Source organism: Bombina bombina, chromosome 7 (assembly GCF_027579735.1).
Source record: "Bombina bombina isolate aBomBom1 chromosome 7, aBomBom1.pri, whole genome shotgun sequence".
Taxonomy (NCBI): Eukaryota; Metazoa; Chordata; class Amphibia; order Anura; family Bombinatoridae; genus Bombina; species Bombina bombina.
In genome coordinates, this window is record NC_069505.1 from 299,065,481 (window position 1) to 299,088,697 (window position 23,217).

The following is a 23,217-nucleotide window of genomic DNA, read 5'->3' on the forward strand; positions in this document are numbered from 1 at the left end:
TCAAAAACTAAGCTTTTAGCTATTCCATTTAAAGGCAAGACCCTTTTTGGGCCTGAATTGAAGGAAATCATTTCTGACATTACAGGAGGTAAAGGCCATGCCCTACCTCAGGATAAGTCTGTTAAGATGAGGGGTAAACAAAATAATTTTCATTCCTTTTGGAATTTTAAAAGTGGACCCTCTGCTTCCTCTTCTTCCACAAAGCAGGAAGGGAATTTTACCCAATCTAAGTCAGTCTGGAATAAAGGTAAACAATCCAAGAAGCCCGCTGCTGCTACTAAGACAGCATGAAGGGGCAGCCCCCAATCCGGGACCGGATCTAGTAGGGGGCAGACTCTTTCTTTGCCCAGGCTTGGGCAAGAGATGTTCAGGACCCCTGGGCACTGGAAATAGTGACCCACGGTTATCAGTTGGATTTTCTCTCAAGAGGGAGATTTCATCTGCAGACCAGATAAAAAGAGAGGCGTTCTTATGCTGTGTAAAAAACCTTTTTAGTATGGGAGTAATTTATCCCGTTCCAAGATCGGAGCAGGGACAGGGATTTTACTCAAACCTATTTGTGGTTCCCAAAATAGAGGGAACTTTCAGACCCATTTTAGACCTCAAGTGTCTAAACAAGTTTCTCAGAGTCCCATCGTTCCAGAAAAGGTCAGAAAGCCTTTGCTATTTCCTTGGCATCTTGGTTGAATCTTTTTGATTCACAAAGCTTATTTGGAGGCGGGGCAGTCTCCACCTCAGCGAATTACAGCACATTCTACTAGATCAGTCACCACATCTTGGGCTTTCAAGAATGAAGCTTCAGTTGATCAAATTTGCAAAGCATCAACTTGGTCTTCTTTGCATACATTTACTATATTGAGTTTTTTGAGTTTTTTTAAAGAAAACTTAATTATGGATTTAATTTCTCAGCGGATATAGATGTTTTTATTTTATCCCTCCCTCTCTAGTGACTTGTGGACTTCCACATCTTGGGTATTATATCCCATACCTCACTAGCTCATGAACTCTTGCTACCTTTATGAAAGAAAACATAATTTATGTAAGAACTTACCTGATTAATTAATTTCTTTCATGGTGGCAAGAGTCCATGAGACCCACCCAATTTTGGGGGGTTATGATTTTTTTATACAAAGCACTTTATTTATCCTGTTCCTCTTTTTTATGCTTTTACTCCTTTTACACCTCACTAATTTGGCTATACGTTAAACTGAGGTATGGGTGAGATGGGAGGTGTATTTATAGGCATTTGAGGTTTGGGAAACTTTCCCCCTTCCTGGTAGGAATGTATATCCCATACGTCACTAGCTCATGGACTCTTGCCACCATGAAAGAAATTAATTTACTAGGCAAGTTCCTACATAAATTATGTTTTTCAATCACTTTGACTATAAAGGTTCAGATGCAAATCACAAAGTCAGGAGGCCCAGAGAGGTCAAGACATTCAGCAAGATATAGATTTATAGGCGAGATCACAATCCTTTAGAAAAGCTTATCAAATGATTTAACTATAAAAATCCCCTTAGACTTTATTGGTGAATTTTGTTGAAAAATCATTAAATCAACATTTATAAAGGATTGTAATTGACCCCTATACTGTTGGCATTTAAAGATATGTTCTTTTAATTGCTCTAATTCTATAATGTAAGATTTTTGTTGAAAATAGTTATAAATGTGTTCCCATCAGAAATAACGGTAACAAATCCGAAACCAATACTTGGCCAAAACAAATGTTTTGAAAAATATTTAAATAATCTTTTGGACCAACCCATGCACATGTCTTATAACTTGTACTGTCATCTGCCAAAGCCAATTAGGGAGATATATGTGGCATGGTTAGCCTTGAAGAGTCAGCAGGGTTTATTTCCAGTGCAGAGGATTAAAAACCCACCATTTTAAGAGCTAAATTACATGAAAAGCGGCAATAAAAATAATGAATGTATATTGCAAAGTGGTTTTACTATGCATAACTGAACAATTTTTGCAAAAATCTCATGATGTTTACTGTTCCTTTAAACTCCATTGTTATTGTGCTGTAGGTGTCTGGTTACACTGCAATTAAATCATCTGCCAAATTAAGTTAACAGGCACAGCAATATTATTTTCAGGTGTGTCTTACAGTATAGTATACAAAACATGACTTGTTATGTGACAAAGTGCATTGTTTAACCACTATGAAATTATTATTTTGCAATTAACATTCTAAATGTGGCTGTCAGTGTGTCATATCCTGGGTCAGCGTTTTACAATTCTGGGACATGTGCTGCACAAAAAAAAAAATTAAAAAAGAATATTATTCTTTAGATAAGCTACTGCTTTATACTAAAACTGAGATTATGATATATTTAAATGATTATATATATAAATATATGTGTTGTTTTCATTTTCTTCCAGGACAATCAAGATGGACCATCTAGTGAAGGAATTTTTGTGTCTAAAATTGTTGACTGTGGGCCTGCTGCCAAGGAAGGTGGGCTACAGATCCAGGACAGAATTATTGAGGTATGTGACAGTGGCCTGGCTACGATCTATATTAGAACTGATGAGAGGTATATGACCTCCTTAGTGGGGGAAGTCACATAATGTTGTTAAACGACTCCTGGACAGGATGTCCATCAAATAGTGCTGAAGAGTATTTAGAGTTGACCTTCAGGTCTTGGAACAGATTTAATTCTAAATATAGAACCTGAGCTTGGGTAAAGGCAGCTTGTCTTGACATTATGAAAAACAGTGATTTCTTTCATAGCCTCTGTTTTTATGTTGTGGAAATGTTATATTTAATTAAGAAAAAAAAATCTGCAAAAGTTGTGAAATGCCAAAGATTTCTTCTGATCTTGTGATTTCATCCATTTGTTTAAATTTACGTTATAATCTGTTTTTGGCTCATAGCTGTGCTAGCGGCAGTGATGTGACAGTTTTAAAAGAAGGTTGATGAGTCAGTTTTTCTGTGTTTCCCCCAAAGATATTAAGTTGGAAAAATTAGATGTCTTTGGTTTGATGTGAAGCATTTTTATTGCTCAGGTGGGATGAAAAGGGCTGGGGTTAAATAAGGATATTAGAAAAATAATACAAATGTTAAATATCTTTTGTTTACCAGTTGAGTGCTTCAATTTGAACAGAAAAAAAGTTATTGCGCAGAAATACTTTGCCAAGCTTTTTGTATAATAGCCAGTTTGTGAAAGTCATGCGATTCTGCGTCCTCACATCTGATTTACAAGAAAGTGGAAAGCAGCTGTAAGAGATTTCTGTTCTTGGCAAATGTTTAATATGTGTCTGATGTACTGAGAAAAAGTTATTTTTGCAATGCTCAACAATATATGAATCCACTCACCTATTTTAACTATCATAACTTAACCCCTTGGTTGTAAGCTAGAGAGAGCATCTACACTGTGTGGGAAATCATTTATACAAACCAAAGCTATAGTGTTGATAACTACAGCACTGTTTGTATAAAAAAAACCTCCTGCTAAAAACAAACAAACGTATACATATTACATGGTGAACGAAGGAAAGTGTAAAAAAGGGAGACGCATTTCACAAAAAGTGAGACTAGGGGGCCGAATTATCATTATGCGAGTGGACATGATCCGATATTGCGGATCATGTCCGCTGCATATCGATAAATGCAGACAGCAAACAGTCTTGGCATTTATCATTGCACCAGCAGTTCTTGTGAACTGTCGCTGCCGGTGCAATACCACCCCCTGCAGATTCGCAGCCCATCAGAAGTGTCAATTTCTGGCAATGTCTGTCCGCCACCTCAGAACAGGCGGACAGGTTATGGAGCAGGGGTCTTTAGACCGCTGCTTCATAACTTGTGTTTCCGGCAAGCCTGAAGGCTCGTCAGAAATACAGGGCATGAAGCTCCATACGGAGCTTGATAAATATGCCCCTAGGACATTTTTACCAAAAAGTTAGACTATAAGATAATATGACGCATTTTTTTTTAAAAGTGAGACTATAAGCTAGTAGGACACATTTTACTAAAAGTGAGGCTATAAGCAAGTATAAAGCATTTTACTAAAAGTAAGACTATAAGCTAGTATGACGCATTTGACTAAATGTGAGACTATAAGCAAGTATTACGCATTTTACTAAAAGTGAGACTATAAGCTAGTTTGACGCATTTTACTAAAAGTAAAACTATACGCTATTATGATACATTTGACTAAATGTAAGACTATACGCAAGTATGACGCATTTTACTAAAAGTGAGACTATAAGCTAGTATGACGCATTTTACTAAAAGTAAAACTATACGCTAGTATGACACATTTTACTAAAAGTGAGACTATAAGATAGTATGACGCATTTTACTAAAAGTAAGACTATAAGCTAGTATGGCACATTTTACTAAAAGTGAGACTATAAGATAGTATGACGCATTTTACTAAAAGTAAGACTATAAGCTAGTATGACACATTTTACTAAAAGTGAGACTATAAGATAGTATGACGCATTTTACTAAAAGTAAGACTATAAGCTAGTATGGCACATTTTACTAAAAGTGAGACTATAAGATAATATGACGCATTTTACTAAAAGTAAGACTATAAGCTAGTATGACAGATTTTACTAAAAGTGAGACTATAAGATAGTATGACGCATTTTACTAAAAGTAAGACTATAAGCTAGTATGGCACATTTTACTAAAAGTGAGACTATAAGATAGTATGACGCATTTTACTAAAAGTAAGACTATAAGCTAGTATGGCACATTTTACTAAAAGTGAGACTATAAAATAGTATGACACATTTTACTAAAAGTAAGACTATAAGATAGTATGATGCATTTTACTAAAAGTGTGGCTATAAGATAGTATGACACATTTTACTAAAAGTAAGACTAGAAGCTAGTATGACGCATTTTACTAAAAGTTAGACAATAAGCTAGTATGATGCATTTTACTAAAAGTTAGGCTATAAGCTAGTATGACGCATTTTACTAAAAGTAACTCTATAAGCTAGTATGACACATTTTACTAAAAGTGAGACTATAAGCTAGAATAACTGATTTTACTAAAAGCTGTTATAAGGGGTTAAAGTGAGGGGATGTGGGGTGTTAAAAAAAATAAAATGGCACCTAAAGTGCCTTTATATGGATGTCAATGGGTGAATCTGTTTTTACTATAAATATATATGTATATGCTTATATACATATATATTTATGTGTTTATATGTGGGCTCAGTTGTAATACACAGTTATATGAAATCATAGTCTGTCTTCTACACATTCTGGTGGGCAGTTAAGTTTCAAATTTGTCAGTGTGTCAGTTTGTGATGATGTGTCACTTTTCCATTGGTCTATTTAGGATTGTTTCTCTCTGATTGTTGCTACCTTGTTCTCCTAAACTAGATTTCATTGGACATATGTATCATTACTGAATTGCATTGTTTGAAAATGACAATTCAATGAAAATGAAAATGTTCTGGTTAGTCAAATGTCTACAGTTTGTTAATTATACTATTGTAATCATTCGCTAAAGGGAAACGGAACTCTCAAAATTGAGCAAAATCAGTTCCGTAAAAAATACTAATTTAAATTATTTCCCTTGCTCATGAGGTTTTTGGCTATTTAGTGAATTTAGGCCACTGCTAAAATTTGCAGCTAAGTAGAATTACAAAGTTGACAACAGAAATGAGTGATGCAGGGCTCTGAAAATAATCATTAGACCAAATGCATTTCATATGAAATTGATTACTTTAGGAATTAATGGGTTAAACGTACACAACTGTTAATGTATTTTTGGTGTGCACAGTTGCAATGAGAGATTTGTTTTTTTTTCTTTATTACAGATCTAAAGTACAGATTCGTAAAATCTGATTATTTTTTTTATTTATCAATAAAATAAAGTTGGAATTAAAATAATAAGGCTATTAAAGTGAAGAATGTGTTAATAATAAAATGCTGTCATTTATTAAAGCACTTTCTAATAATGCAAAAAAATTTAACACCCACAAAGAGGTTAAAGGGACATTGTACACTACATTTTTCTTTGTATAAATGTTATGTAGATGATCCATTTATATAAATCAATCTGGTAGTGTTTTAGTAACAATGTATAGATTTGCTTATTTTTACATAACATTGTGCTGATTTTCAGACTCCTAACCAAGCCCCACAGTGTCAGATGTATACACGCGTTTACAGAATCCTGCTGGCTCCTGTTTATGTTATTTGTCTTTTCATATGCAGGGAATAGGGGAGGGGGTGTCTGCTCCTCTTATTTTCCCAGTCCCTTTCACTGGGTGTCCCAGCCTAACCTCATCAACAGTGCTAAACTGAGAGCTTCTAAGTAAGATTTTAAAAGGTTTTTAACTGGATTTTTAGATCAATATCTGTGCATATTCTTATTTATAGTAGTGTCTATTACATGCAGTTATATGAAAATTGGTGCACACTGTCCCTTTAAATATATAACTAAACTCCCACTCTAGAGTAGCAGGGCATTGGTGCTCCTAAGCACAGCACACTTTATGAACCAATAAGGAGAGGCTGCCATTCACAAGCTTGATCCTGGTCAGGACCTGCTAGTTAACACACTTATTGTTTGAATTTAATTTTGTTTTTAACCCTTTTGGTGACAACATACTTACAAAGGGACATTCATGTGCCAGTAAAATGGTATAACAAATTTGAACATTATAATATTGATGCATTGACATGTGCTGATAACAATGTGCATAATAGCTAATTTACCAATAGCTAAACTACCATGTAATTATATAGGCACAGTGTGATGACTTCAATGCTCGGCATACTTGTACAGAACACAGGGAGCCTAGTGGGTGTATGTGCTTGTTTAGCATCTGGGACAGACATGAAATCTCTTAATTATGGCTTTGGAGCCTAAATCTAATCTAAATATTATATAGTAGCAAATTATCCTGAGCCATAATGCAATCTTTTTATTTTTCTTTCTCATCAAAGCAATCTCTCTTGTTCAGTAGCGGCCCTACTCAACAGAGGGTCCTGTTGCAAAATTATTTTTGGGGCCCCAAAGGTAACTCAGCAGAAAACAATAATAACAATATACGTGCTACTCTATATGATGATAGATAGGTAAGATGGATCTGCAACCTGCGCTAATAAAAGTTTCCCCTGCATTAGGATTGTAAACATTCTGCACACTCATATGTATAGACTGGCGGCTATGACCCCCCAAGTATTTGGGCCCTGGTGCTGCTGCACCTGCTGCACCAATGGTAGTTCCGCTCCAATGGCACCTTTAGTCTTTCCACCCAAAGTAGTTACTTTTTTCTCTCCCTCTTCCTCTCTCCTCTATAGCAGCCTACCTCTTCCTCCCTCCCTCCCCTGTAGCAGCTTCCCTTTTACCCTTGTTCTGTCTATAACTCCAATCTGTCGAAAATTCTAATCTGACGTCACTTCCGGTATTTCCATAGATCTGATTGGTCCATGTCCTGTGAGTGACAGGATTCACAACTAATTAGATAGGCTCTGTAATCGCCTATCTTCACTATCTATTTTGCCTCCGCCTGGGGGGTTCAAGGGGGGCAAAACCTCATGCTCCAAGGTTTACTTGGGCTGTATGCCAAAGGGTCTGCGGTGGCCCACCAGACAGAGGCAAAACAGATATTAAAATAAAGGAGTCACCGGAAGTGACGTCAGATTGGCGTTTTTGACGAATTGGAGTTCTCGACAGAACACCCTTCCTCTCTCCCATATGGCAACCTTTCTTCCCCCCTTTCTCTCTGCCCTCTGGCAGCCTCCCTCTTCCCTTCCTCTCTCCCTATGGCACCCTCACTCTCCCCCATCCTCTCTCCCTTATGGCACCCTCACTCTCCTCCATCCTCTCTCCCCTATGGCACCCTCACTCTCCCCTTCCTCTATTCCATATGGCACCCTCACTCTTCCTCTTCCTTCCCTATAGCAGCTTCCCTTTTCCCCTTTCTCTCTCCCATACAACAAACTTTCTCTCCCCCTTCCACTTTCCCCTATGGCAGTCCCCCTCTTCCCTTTCTCTCTCCATAAGGCAGCCTCCCTCTTCCCTTTCTCTCTCCTTAAGGCAGCCTCCCTCTTCCCTTTCTCTCTCCCTAAGGCAGCCTCCCTCTTCCCTTTCTCTCTCCCTAAGACAGCTCCCCTCTTCCCTTTCTCTCTCCCTAAGGCAGCCTCCCTCTCCCCTTCCTCTCTCCCTAAGACAGCTCCCCTCTTCCCTTTCTCTCTCTCTAAGACAGCTCCCCTCTTCCCTTTCTCTCTCCCTAAGACAGCTCCCCTCTTCCCTTTCTTTCTCCCTAAGACAGCCTCCCTCTTCCCTTTCTCTCTCCCTAAGGCAGCCTCCCTCTTCCCTTTCTCTCTCCCTAAGGCAGCCTCCCTCTTCCCTTTCTCTCTCCTTAAGGCAGCCTCCCTCTTCCCTTTCTCTCTCCCTAAGACAGCTCCCCTCTTCCCTTTCTCTCTCCCTAAGGCAGCCTCCCTCTCCCCTTCCTCTCTCCCTAAAAAGCTCCCCTCTTCCCTTTCTCTCTCTCTTAGGCAGCCTCCCTCTTCCCTTCCTATCTCCCTAAGACAGCCTCCCTCTTCTCTTCCTCGCTTCCTGTACTGCAAACCAAAGCATACTGTATTTTTAAACAAAAAAGGCAGTTATATGTACTTTTAAAACAATTATTTTATACAGATCATTTTGCAGTGCAGTACTTAATTGATGATATATACTATGCAAGCATTTAAAAACAAATATATATATATATATATATATATATATATATATATATATATATATATATATATATATATATATATAATTATTTAATTTCACTTTAAATAGATTTTTTTTTATATACACATCATTGTTGTTTTTATATCCTTTGCTGTGACCAATTAGGGACAGATATAAATGAGCGTCTGCACTGATCTCCCAATCAATGTGTAATTTGTTTGTAGATCAGGGTTCTGAATTCCAATCAATGCTCTCTGGCCTCTTTGACAGAAGTTATTTGTTTTTTTACAGATATAATCTACAGTTACATTCTAAGGAGAATTAAAGGGATATGAAACCCAAACAATTTGTTTTTTACTCAGACAGAGCATACAATTTTTTAAAAAAGTTTCCAATTTACTTCTATTACCAATTTCTTCCCCCCCCCCCCCCCATTTTGTTGAAGAGATGCCAAGTTAGGTATCTGGAGTATTACATGGCAGGGCATTGTACTGCCATCTAGTGCTCTTGCAAAACTGCTGCAATATAGTTCTCCACATGCACACTCCTGAGCTAATGCACTTGCTCTTCAACAAAATATACCAAGAGAACAAATATGCAAAGAAAGAGCAGTACTGTGTTTGCCAGTGTAAATGTAAAACTTATTTTGTAAGAAAATAACAAAAGTGATGTACAGGCGATATTTTTTAATAGCTAAATAATAGTGGATACAGTTGCAAGCTTTCAGGACACTGAGGTCCCTATATCAAGCAAACAGAGTGCAGGATCATGTTGTACGTTCACACATAAGGTACAACATGACCCTGCAGTCTGTGTATTTACTGCTTGGTAATGCATATCCAAGTAATCATGTCCAGGAATCACAAACATTTTCACACATTCCTGTGAAACCTTTCCCAAAGCTCTGACCATACAACTACAACATAAGAAATGTTCATGCTTTACATATGTCATTTTTAAATGCATATCCCTTACCCTGACAAAGGGACCTCAGTGTTCTGAAAGTTTTCAACTTAGTTAGATATTAAAAGAGAATGAAGAAAATTTGTAAATATCGGTAAATTGTAGAGTTGTTTAAAATTAGCATGCTCTTTTTAAATCATGAAAAAAAAAAACTTTTAAAGAGACATTCCGGTCAAAATTTAAATGCACAAAGATAAATTACATTGTTGAATAAAAGCATATTTGCAGTATACATGTATTGGCAAAAATGCTTCTAGTAAAAGTTATCACTGTTTTAGTGTATGTATGTGCATGTGAAGCATAGCTAGATATTCTCTGTGCACCAGCATTTTAAATACTGCAGCTGCTCAAAGTGCCAGTGGGGCTTGAATTATATCAGCAAGTAACACATTGAATCATTACCATATGGTGCAAACACTTCAGGCTCTCTATGAAAGTGCTGTGTTGAAAATGCCGGTGCGCTTAAATATACTTTTAAAACAGCTATAGCGTTTATTAGAAGCCTTTTAGCTAACGTGCATATTACAAAAATGCTTCTATTCAAAACTGAAATGTATCTATTTGGATTTTAATTTTGGCTGGTATATCCCTTTAAATTAAAACTTTATAAAAATGAGTTTTGCTTGCGCAAGCTAGATCTCATCTCACCTAGTACTAAGATCAGCTCATTTCTTTGTTGTCACAGTGTCCATTTGAAATAGATTCGGTTTTCAAGCAATATAACTTTTAGTAGACGTATACTGGAACACAGCCCAAGACAGTAGGGTTTATATATCCTTCCAAAGTTCGATACTCACAAAAAAAGGAAACCTTTCCAAATTGTATTTACACACTTCTTATAAACCCATACTAGGTATTAATGCCTAGAACGCCTTAAGGACTTGCCACAACAAAAGAAACTCGTGTTTTTACATCTGTGAAGACGCTATAAGTCAACATACTCAGGGAAGTCAAAATAAACTATTTTAAGCAAATCCCTGTTTAATACACGTCTGTCATCTTTGTTAATGTACTATATGTTACCAAAATAGGCTCCAAAATGAAATGAAAGAGGGATTTGTTATTGATGTCAGTAGCACAAAATATATGTCAGTCGCAACAGTAACGCTGTCACTCAACAAGCAATACACTGAGATAGTGAAGTCTTCGCTGGATGCAACACATAAAATAAAATACAATGAAAAACAATATAAGATTTATTAAAACATATTCATGTCAAGGCATGCCATCCAAAACATTTGTAGAGATTTGTACCTAGTAAATCACCACAGTTATATGATTTACTTTTATTGAATATTGGTTTTAAAAACTAAATGCTTTAAAGCAATTGTAAGTGAATGTCAGAATTTTTTTACACAAACATAAACCAAAATATTTATAAGAATAATTTGAAGATAAATACAAAGCAAGACAAATAAGAGCAATTATATTTACACACTATCAACTCATTCAGACAGACCTCTATGAAACACCAAGATTCATGTTCGTATATTCAGACCACATGGCTTCATCCATTATAATGGATGTCAGAATTCTGGCATTTGAATTGCTGAATGAATGTTCCCCTTGACATCTGCTCTACATTTTAAAGGTTTCTGTAGTTTGAATATCAACATCCGAATATTATATGTATCATTTGATTATTACATTTGAAGGTACATAGTCAGAATTATTGTTTTATGATTCAGATAGATTATACAATTTCAAAGTACTTTTGTTATTATTTGTCTGTTTTCTTGGTATCCTTTGTTGAAAAGCATACATTAGTAGGCTCCGGAGCAGTAAGGCACTACTGGGAGCTAGCTGCTGATTGGTGGCTGCACATATAAGCCTCTTGTCACTGGCTCACCCAGTGTGTTGAGATTACACCCAGCAGTGCATTGCTGCTTCTTCAACAAAAGATACCCCGAAAATTAAGCAAATTTGATAATAGAAGTAAATTGGAAAGTTGTTTAAAATTGTACATAACATCTTAATCCTGAACATTTTTGGGGGGGGTTTGCATCCCTTTAAGATGAAACTCCTTAGAAATATATTTTTATCATCACTTTTAATTTATATATACTAGAAGAAAAAAAGGGAGGAGGATTATAGAATTAAAATCTACAAGTAAAAAAATGTTTGGGTATAGTGTCCCTTTAAGGGACAAGTGACTGTAAATCAATGGTCGGCGCGCCATAAGGTGACCTTCTCTGCTGAGGCCTATTAGGAATAGTTATAAATGGTTTACTAGAGTGTGCAGCCAGTGAATATGCAGAATATAGCAGCTGGAGTGTACATTTCCAATTTAAACAGAAATTTGGATAGCCCACAATTTTCATAATTGAGTTACAGTAAAGGGTACAAAATATTTAAAAGTATGTTTTTTTACAACACATTATGTTATATTACAATCTCCAAAGTTTAATATCCCTTTAAGTATGTTTATTAGGTCTCATTTGTGACAGAAAAACAGATTCACCTAAGTATGCAGTATGCAAACCAGCCTCTTTCAGGGGAGGGGAAATTGTGTAGTTTGAAGAGACAAATTTAAGAAAATAAACAATGAGTAATAAATAAATATATATATATATATATATATATATATATATATATACATATATATATATAAACCCCTCAAGACTTGTATATAAAATGTTTAGATACCAGTGCTGAAACAACTTTGCAATATACGTTCATTATTTATTTTGCCCCATTTTCCTGAAATTTAGCTCTGAATATTGAGGACTTTCAATTTTTTTTCAGGCCTAACCCTAATACATATCTATCTCTAATTAACTGATAGCTTCTGCAAAACATTGTACTTTATACTAACATAATGCCTGTGGTTAACCTTGTTGTCTGCAGACTAGACATGTGCGTTTTGTTTCATTCCCGAATCGAAATTCAGACAAATTCGACAAATTCAGAGATTCGAATTGATTTGAATTTGCGATTTACCCTAGCAATGAAACTAATGAAACAAATTAGTTCAGATTTATTCGTTACATTCGAATGGCCATGGACTAATCACAATTCAGTATAAAAATGTAATTTAGTGAGATTTAGTGAGAACAGTGAAATAATTCCGTTTGTGTTACTTGGAACCATCTGAATCAACATAACACATACAAAACTTACGAATTTACAAATCGAATCCGAAATGAACACATCCAAATTTATTTGAATCCGAATGAATCCGAAACAAATTCGAATTGATCCAAAACAAAATTAAAAAAATTCAGAATCGGTCCGAAACCAATTGAAACAAATGTTTGCGCTGTGCACATGTCTACTGCAGACTAAAGCCCAAATTGGCTCCTGCAAATGGATGTTAGTTTGTTTTAAAAATATTAAGACTTTTCTGAATTTTTGTTCTATAGCAACACAACAGCAATGTGTATATACAGTATATAAATAAATGTCAGCCAATTTGGTAGCAACTATTCAGTAACAGAAATGTGTATATACATTGTGTGTGTGTTTTATATATATATATACAGTATATATATATATATATATATATATATATATACAGTATATATATATATATATATAACAGAAATACCTGGATTATACATAAGGCTATTCAGGAGGCTTCAATACATTTTGACAGCCCAGATAGAGATATTAGTTATTATATGCTTTACAATCGTATACATAAAGATTTATTTTTAAAATCCAGACAAATGAAAAAGATACTCAGTGGTAATTGGGATCAATGAATAAACCAATTTATTTTTGCTCTTTCTAATAGGAAGTCCTTAGAGTAGAATGATGTGCTGTTTCTCTGTAGCCGTTTATTCGTACATGTAGGATGTTTAACAAATCCAAGAAAAACCGAATTGATGCTTTTGCAATTGATCCAGGAATTTGAGAAATTCTACGGACAATGAAATCTCTATTCACTTGTTTACATTCTGTAGTAGCAAATTTAAACAGAGAGCTCAGGTTTATTAGGTCTGGACAAATTACCAGGGTGATGTTTAACTTTTTACGCATTCATAGGTTCTGCTGTTACATACAAACCATAGGATCACAGAGTACCTCCATCCATGTTAAACCACTTCTTGCTTTTGTGTTAAAAAATTTGCTTGTCGTACAATCCCTAGAGAGCCAAAAAAGTAATTTCTGTAGGTTTTTAAAATACTGCAAAATATCTAAACCAGCTATTTGATTTGCAGCATTTTGAAGAAAACCAATTTGATTTGGGCCTGTCTAAGGGAGTGTGAGATAAAGCACAATTTACGCATCCAGCATCTTTATACCCCAGGAATTTACACATCCAGGAACTATATACCCCAGGAATTTACAGATCCAGAAACTTTATACACCAGGAATTTACAGATCCTAAACCTTTATATCCGGTCTTAAGGGAGATTATTCCAGAAAATAGTAGGGTAATCTACAAGAAAAATCAATCAATAAAGAACATGGTTGCCCCAAGTATACTGAGAAAGGAAAAGGGAAGAAATAACTGGTTGAGGCAAAACACAAAATGATTCTACAAATGTGGAAGATCAGGGTGCACATGTTGTACACATATACATCAAGATAATAAAAAAAATTCCACCAAAGATGATAAACTACATGATGTACAAGAATTGTTGAATTGTAAATCTAACAATGTGGTTTACCTTCTTGAGTGCTTATGTGGGAAAAAGTATGTGGGGAGAACGAAAAGGAGAGTGAAGTATAGACTAACAAAACATCTCAGAAACATAGAAATAGGACTTCTCACCCACGGAGTGTCAGCCCATTTTCTGGAGGTACATGCAAGTGATAGCAGAGACCTAAATATTAAAGCAATTGAACATGTAAAAAGAAATGAAAGGGGTGAGGATCGCCTTAGACTCCTCAGACAGAGAGAGACGAACTGGATCCACACACTAGGCACCATAGAACCTCAAGGAATGAATAGAGAAGTGGATCTAGCTGCGTTTATAGATGTATTAGTTGTGTTTGTATATCCTTTTTTATATTAGGGGTCAGCGTCTCTTACTATATGACTATATATTCTTTGTGAGTGAGGCTTCATGGGAGTGAGGAGCAAGGTTTTATGCGAGGTTTTATGGGAGTGAGGAAAAATCAAAATGAGGAAGAGTTTTTTGGCCTAGAGGGGGAATATAAGTAGAATGACAATCCAAGCAAAATATAAATCCCCCCTTATTTTTGGAAAATATATGGGAGGATTGGATAATTTGGGAATAGCAGAATACAGTCACCAAATCTCAGTCCTAGCAATAAAGGGGAGTGTACAAGTAGTCAGTGGGTGTCCCCTACATCGGAAACCATTTGGTTACTACTCTAATTGTTTTGATTTGTCCTGTAACTCTCTACTCATTATGGGTACTATTTATGTATTTAAAATTAAATTGAATGATATTGCATTTTTTTCATATTTATTTTACACATCAAATAACTACATACCCCAGGGTTTTTGATATTACGGAACTACACACCACAGGGGTTTACACATCCAGAATTGTTATACCTCAGGAATGTACACATCCAGCATTTTTATACGCCAGAAATTGACGCATCCAGAAACTATATACCCCAGGGGTTTACACATTCAGGAACTAGATAACCTTGGGTTTCCACACCCAGGTGTGTAAACATCCAGGAGTTCGATACCCAAGGATTTTACACATCCATGTTCTATATCCCTCCAGGTTTTACTTACAGATTCAGGATCTATACATCCCATGAGTTTTTGCATCAAGAAGTACCCAGGCATTTAGGCATTCAGACGCTTAATACACCATACACTCACATCCGTGAGCTTATATACCCCAGGAATTTAAGCATTTAGGAGTTATGTACTCACACATATTTTATACATCCAGGAACAATATACCCATTTTTTATACACCTCTGTGAGCTGTATACCCCAAGGAGTTACACATCCAAGAATTATATACCTCATGAGTGTAAACATCCAGAAGTTATATACTCAAGGGGTTTTGACAGTCATGAACTATATACTCCTTTCATACAAATTACTTTCACATCTGAGTGATCAGCCTTTTAGACTGGGCTAGCATGTAGATATGGTGCAGTATTTCTTTCTTTGAGAAAAATTGAGAAAAAAAAATGATTTTTATTTATAGATACATCTGCTTCAAACCATGCTATATCCCTGTATATATACATATATATATATATATATATATATATATACAGTGGCGTAGCGTGGCTTCTCAGCGCCCAGGGCAAGGCAAGAATTGCGCCCCCCTAATCCATTAGCACTGACTGAGTCTCTTCCACCAGTACAGTAGGGATTGGCAAATTTGCTTTGAATCTAGGAGACAGCTCAACAACTTAGGAGACAGGTTTTTGTTTTAAAACAAACAAAGCTTTAATTTAACAACAAAATATATACTATATATATATATATAGATAGATAGAATTCTAAACTCTACATTCATCCTTAAAAATTAGGATTCAATATGGTTGCAGGCAGCCATTACTTTATTATATACATTAAGTAAGTACATTATATAAAACTTAACAATTACATTTTTTATGGTTTAATATTTAAACATGGGATTTCATTTTTAAAATACATCTGAGCCAGCATGCCAGAGTGTGAGAGTGATCTATGCTGCTTTAAAGTGAAAGCCAGTTATTATTATTTTTAAATTCATTTTTAACCTGGGTAAAACATACAAGATGTAGATCATCTACATCTTGTATGTTTTATTTTACCCAGGTTAAAAATGAATTTGAAATAAAATAACCAGCTTTCACTTTAAAGCGGCATAGATCACTCTCACGCTCTGGCATGCTGGCTGGCTCAGACTCTGGGTCCTTTGGAAGTTGGAATTTGGCTGGCTGGCTGGCTGGCTCAGAGTGACTCTGGGTCCTTTGGAACTTGGCTGGCTAGCTGGCCCTGCGACGTCACCTGGGTAACGATAGAGGCTAAGCTGCATTTTGCGTGTGTTGCCATTTCCAATCCCTATTCCCCAGGGCCCAGGCAAAAACAGGGGCTATAATAATGTAATTATAATTCTGGCTGGCAGTGGCACTGGTGGTCTGGTTCTGATACGGACCTGGTGATGAGTTTGGTCATTTTTGTTGACACTACTTACCTTATCATTGCGGGCGCAGCGTGCTAGTCAGTCTGACTCCACTCTGGCTCTGCTGCTCTGACTTCTTCCTCCCTCCGGACATGTGCGCTGGGAGTGGGAGTGGACCGTGCTAACTAGTGGCGTAAACACTAGTCTAGCAGCAGGTAACGGTTGGATAGGATTACACTCATAAAATTATGATAATTAAATCATTACACAGCACGTCCTGACTTCAGAGTAGTAGACAGTTCACTTGAGAGACAGAACGGCTGGGCGCAGGCGCCTGTCAGATTTTTTAGCCTCCCTGTAGCGCCGCTGGGAGTGGGACTGTGACTGTCTACTGTCTTGAGATGGTGGGGACTGGGGAGGCTGGGAGCCAAGCATTTTGCGCCCCTCAGAATTTTGCGCCCGGGGCAACCGCCCCTGTGGCCCCCCCCACGCTACGCCACTGTATATATATATATATATATATATATATATAGAGAGAGAGTATTATTTATTATAGTTTATTTATAAATCGTCAATAAATTCTTTAGCGCTGTCCATGGATACAAAAGATAAAAGTACAATGATGTTACAATAATTTTAAGAGACAGTACAACATTTATCAAACAAATAAATACAGGAGGAATCGAGGGCCCTATTTCGGTGGGGACTTACAATCTAATACATCTATCTTTCTCTCTCTCTCTATAAATATATATATATATATATATATATATATATATATATATATATATAATGTACAGAAGACAGCACTCTCTGGTCTTAAATACAAAAGTAGATTTATTTGTAGTGACGTTTCGGGGAAAGCTTCTCCTTCCTCAGAATCTACTTTTGTATTTAAGACCAGAAAGTGCTGTCTTCTGTACATTATATTATAAACCATATTCTAGCACCCTGGCATTTGTGATACAGTCTGTGAGAGTGCACTTGTTCCAGCATCCTATATATATATATATATATATATATATATACATATATATATATATATATATATATATATATATATCTCAAAGTTAAGAAGTGTTAAGGGTGTGTTTTTAAGCGCTGTCCAATAATTGGGTATGTTTTTATTTCCCAGAGCAATATTTTGGTGAGATACCTTAAAGCTGCTATATCCTATTGTTTATATTTCATACCACTATCAAATATGAATGTTAAAGTTAAAAAGAGAAAGTTGAAGAAAAAGCGCTAAAAAGGGCCTCATAAGGATAAAAATGGATATAAAATACAAACTAAAACATGGTCTTGGCCAAGTGGCCAAGTGTTGGACTCAGAACAAAACTGTAATCAATAATTTGTTGAAGACAACATAAATGTGCCGAGTTCAGAAACATAAAACTCAATTACTTAAAACTCAATTTTAATTAATAAACATAAGTTAAAACCACAATAAAAACCTACAACAAAATACTCTTAAATGACCTGCAATCCAACTAATTATTTGTAAACAGTTGTTTTCTCTGGGTCCGGGATAACTGGCTTAGACTAACTCGTAGAAAGTATGTGAAAGTCAGTTCCCTGATCGTTTATCCAAAGTGAGCTGAGAGAGATTAGGGATTCCAATACAAAGTGTAGAATACAAGATAAAAAATAAAAAATATATATGATAAAAAATATACAAAATGCAGAGTAAAGAATACAAAGTGCAATATACAACTCAGTATGTGATTATTAGGTCCAATGTTGTGTGTATTTGTCCTAAGTTAGATCATCGCATAGGAAGTGGGCATAGCACCCACGGAACGCGTAAGAATTTGCGTCACCAGTGACGTCACTTCCGGTTTAGCACACAGGATCCATTTCCGGTTTCGCAGAAACCAACCACGCCGGCGTGTTTACACCTTTTTTCAGGCTCTTCCATTTTATACACCAACGAAAAAGTTCTATACAGATAAGTACTTTTAATGTATCTGGACATCAGTAAGGATTGAATAGGAAGTTTGTATGACTGTTTTTTCAGGCTCCTCCATTTTATACACCAACAAAAAAGTTATATACCGATAAGTACCTCCATTTTTTATCTGGATATTAGGAAGGATTTTGCAGTAAGGTGGACTACTGATCATTTACTGCACGTTTTCAATATAGCTATTCAACATATAGGCATCAAATTTTGGTAGCTTATATACAGGAACGATATACTAGTAGTTTTTTAATTTGATGATCTAAATTAGGACAAATACACACAACATTGGGCCTAATAATCACATACTGAGTTGTATATTGCACTTTGTATTCTTTACTCTGCATTTTGTATATTTTTTATCATATATATTTTTTATTTTTTATCTTGTATTCTGCACTTTGTATTGGAATCCCTAATCTCTCTCAGCTCACTTTGGATAAACGATCAGGCAACTGACTTTCACATACTTTCTACGAGTTAGTCTAAGCCAGTTATCCTGGACCCAGAGAAAACAACTGTTTACAAATAATTAGTTGGATTGCATGTCATTTAAGAGTATTTTGTTGTAGGTTTTAATTGTGCTTTTTATTGTGGTTTTAACTTATATTTATTAATTAAAATTGAGTTTTAAGTAATTGAGTTTTATGTTTCTGAACTCGGCACATTTATGCTGTCTTCAACAAATTATTGATTACAGTTTTGTTCTGAGTCCAACACTATACTTGACTAAGACCATGTTTTAGCTTGGATTTTATATCCATTTTTATCCTTATGAGACCCTTTTTATTTTTAGCCCTTTTTCTTCACCTTTCTCATATATATATATATATATATATATATATATATATATATATATATATATATATATATATACTTATTTATATTTAGATCATGCATGCTTGTTACATAAAGGATGGTTAGAAAATTATGTAAATGATAAAAGTTCTTTGGAAATCTAAATACAAAATTCTATTATACTGTGTATATCATTTCTATAATGTGTTTCAGACTTGCTTGGCAGCCAAGGGGTTAAGATCAACAATTACAATATGAGAAGACTTTGAAGTGGTTAAGATCACATTTTTGTAATTTGGGGCTGTTGAATTGGCTGATGTTTCAAATTGTAACTTCTGTTGATGATTTTCATTGGGCTCCAACGTGATATGACATGGAAAAACATATCTTTACTAAAACTGCAAATTCAGTTTGATTTCAATCCATTTTGTACTTTTAGTCTTATTGTGATTACAGAGGATATATCTGGCATGTTAAATTTTTTTAAATGGAGTTCATTGGTTTTCAATTATATGGGTTTTACTCCTTAAATCTGAAGTGTTTAAAGTAATGTGATTGCTGCTGTACAAGGCTACTTGTAACTGACGTGTCCCATTAACTTCATTTAGGGAAGCACAAATCCATCAGCTGAGATCAAGAGGTCAACGTGGTACTGTCGGTTGTAACACTTAATGGGTGCCACTTATAATCTTATGCAATTTGCCTTTCATCTGTAGCCCGGCAGAAGTTAGTTGGCTTTCTACAATTTTTTTCAAATTGTTTAGACTAATTAAATAATATTTATTTTCTTAAGACAAAATATTATGAAATTAATTAAATCTGAATGTTGAACGTGCGGCCTGATTAGTCTTGGAATTGTTCTTTGTTTTTTTTTTATATATATATATATATATACACACACACACAAACACAAAGCCTGAGATATTCCACATCTAATATATATATATATATATATATATATATATATATATATATATAGTAACAAACAAATGCACTCTCAGGTATTCTTTGTAGTGAGTCAACAACCAAAATGTATTGACTTTTCGGGGTTCACACAGACCCTTTCATCAGAATTTTGATGAAGGGGTCTGTATGAACCCCGAAACGTCAATCAATTTTGGTTGTTGACTCACTACAAAGAAGACCTGAGAGTGCATTTGTTTGCTACTATATTTATTTCATTTCTGCACCCAGGCTGATAACCCAGGAGGGTGGATTCACTTTTAGGAGTGTGCTCTATATATAAATATTCTTGCTAATGTATAACATTGTTTCAAAACAACTATCATATTGTGCTTCAGATACATGCACACTCCTGAACTTTACCTTCCTGCTGTTTAACAAAGGATAACAAGAAAACAAAGAAAATTGAATTGTAGAAGTAAATTGGAAAGTAGTTAAAAATTGTATGCTCTATCTGAATCTTGAAAGAAAAAATTTGGTTTTATGTCCCTTTAAAGCATTTTAATTTTGCTTATTTACGTTACTTTATTTCCATCTGTCTGTCTGTTCAAGTGTGGAAAAATTCCAGAAGGCAGGAAGTCTATATATATTTTTTTCTTTGGTACTAACTTTGTAAGGCCAAACTCATAGGCTCCTAAAAAATATAGCTAGTTTTTTTTTTAAGTGTTATATATTTTACCACCCTGTACATTAATATAACCCCTTTTTGTATATATAAATAATTTTTACTGTTTGTTTACTTTTCTCCTTTCAACATATGTTATGTCTTGGTGCCCCAATTATCACTGTTTCTTTTAATAATTGTTTTATATAATTGGTGGCTGGTCAGATTTGGGTTAGTATAATTTAAGATTGTAACTGCTAAAACAAACATGTGGTATTTATATGTTCACAGATTCACAGTAAATGAGTTATATTAATGTTTGCTTCAGACGAATGTGGTATGAAAGTTTCATTCCAGGAATGAGGCAGAGCTTCAATGCCTCCTTGTTTCAGTAATTATATATGACTTTCCTATTTTACCCTCACATTCCCACCCTTTCAGTTCAAGACAGACTGTATATTTGTCCCTTAAATCCTAATAATTTCTTTAATCCTGACATTTTTCATATATTGTCTAAAAGAGATAGCCTAAAAATTAAAGGGACATTGAACAGTAAATAAATAATTGCTTGAATGTTGTATTCAAAGAAAAGCTTGGCCTGAGAATAATATGTAGATTTATTTTTAAAAATTATATTAGTTGTTTAAATATGGAAAAAAGTAAGGTTAAGATTCTAATGTCTATAAAGCAGTGGGCATCGCCATATTGTAACTTAGGTTACCTTTTCTGCTCAGGCCAATTAAGAATGGTTATAAATGGCTTACTAGAGTGTGCAACCAATGACTGTGTGAAATATAGTTGTGTCTGAACTTCTATATTTAGCATGAATTGGAAAGCCCATAATATTCAGAATTAAATTGCAGGAAAGGAGAACAAAATAAATAATAAAAATAAATTGCAAAGTTGTTTTAGTACATGTAATTAAACAATTTATATTAATATCTTGAGGTGTTTAACGTTCCTCTAAGTTTTCTAATGGCAACTTTGAAAAATTCTGCATTTCAGCATTTAAAATATCAGTTTTAAGGAAAGTAATATACCAGGAAAAAAAATATCCTGTGGCACTGCAGAGACACTCAATTTAAAAATCTATGCAAGGCAGCCATTTTGAAAACAGTAGAGCTATTATTTAAAGGGACATTGAAGTCAAAAGTAAACATTCCTGATTCAAATAAATCATGTGATAAAAAAAAATCCATTTTGCATCTATTATCAAAAGAAAAAAAAATACAATTAGTGTACACTGTGCCTTTACTAAAACATTTTCTTGAAAAGGATATAAGTCCAAAGCATTGTTTTGACAGTCATTAGCAATCATCTTTAACAACTCTTTTGACATATATCCTTTAAAAAATGATTTATTTATATGCAGGGTTTACACTAATTGAATTTTTTGTCTAATAGTGACATTGTTTTTATAATTGGATACAGTGTTCTGTAACAGTTTGATATTTTGTGTTAATTGCTTCTATTATCATGTTTATCTCTTTATATTGGAATCGTTGGCTGACGCCTATCTCCTTTCTGTGAGAGCATACTGAGATAGGCTGAAAAATGTGCACGTGTCTTGAGTGTTATATGGCAGACCTCTGTATGCTATCATGGAAAGCAACCTCATATCAGCAAAAGGATATTTAGAGAAATAGGTGGATTTCACAGAAGTCAATTGAATTATATTGTTTTCAAATAATGTAAAAAACAGGACATTTTTCTATATTGATAGAGTTTGTTTGAAAATGCTAAATAAATGGCCGTTTTAACAACAAGTGATTGAACCAAATGTATGCAAGAATTTTTTTTTTTATTATACCCATCTGTAAATACTTTTTTTTCTTTAAGGGACAGTCTACTTATAACTTTTTATTGGTTAAAAAGATAGATAATCCCTTTATTACCCATTCCCCAGTTTTGCATAACCAACACTGTTATATTAATATGCTTTTAAACTCTATGACTACCTTGTATCTAAGTTTCTGCAGACTGCCCCCCTTATTTCAGTTCTTTTTGCAAACTTGCATTTCAGACAAATATTGCGGACCCATATATTACTCCACAGGAGTCAGCACACAATGCTATCTATATGGCACACACAAACTAGCACTGTCTAGCTGTGAAAACCTAATAAAATGCACTGAGATGAGAGGTGGCCTTTAAGGAATTAGAAATTAGCCTAGGTTTAGCATTCAATTAAGAATACCAAGAGAACAAAGCAAATTTGAAGATAAAGGGAAATTGGAATGTTGTTTAAAATTGCATGAC

At 34.9% G+C, this 23,217-nt stretch overlaps 1 protein-coding gene across 3 annotated transcripts in view; it reads left to right on the forward strand.

Moving 5' to 3' along the window:
• PDZRN3 (PDZ domain containing ring finger 3) overlaps positions 1-23,217 on the forward strand; it is a 346,386-nt gene that overhangs the window by 34,781 nt on the left and 288,388 nt on the right. For 2 of the 3 annotated variants that reach the window (XM_053720879.1, XM_053720880.1), the window contains one exon: positions 2,392-2,499. In XM_053720879.1, the coding sequence (XP_053576854.1) occupies positions 2,392-2,499 (108 nt within the window). Of the gene's footprint in view, positions 1-2,391; positions 2,500-19,918; positions 20,118-23,217 lie in introns of those variants that run through there. The other variant, XM_053720883.1, reaches the window with a different exon arrangement.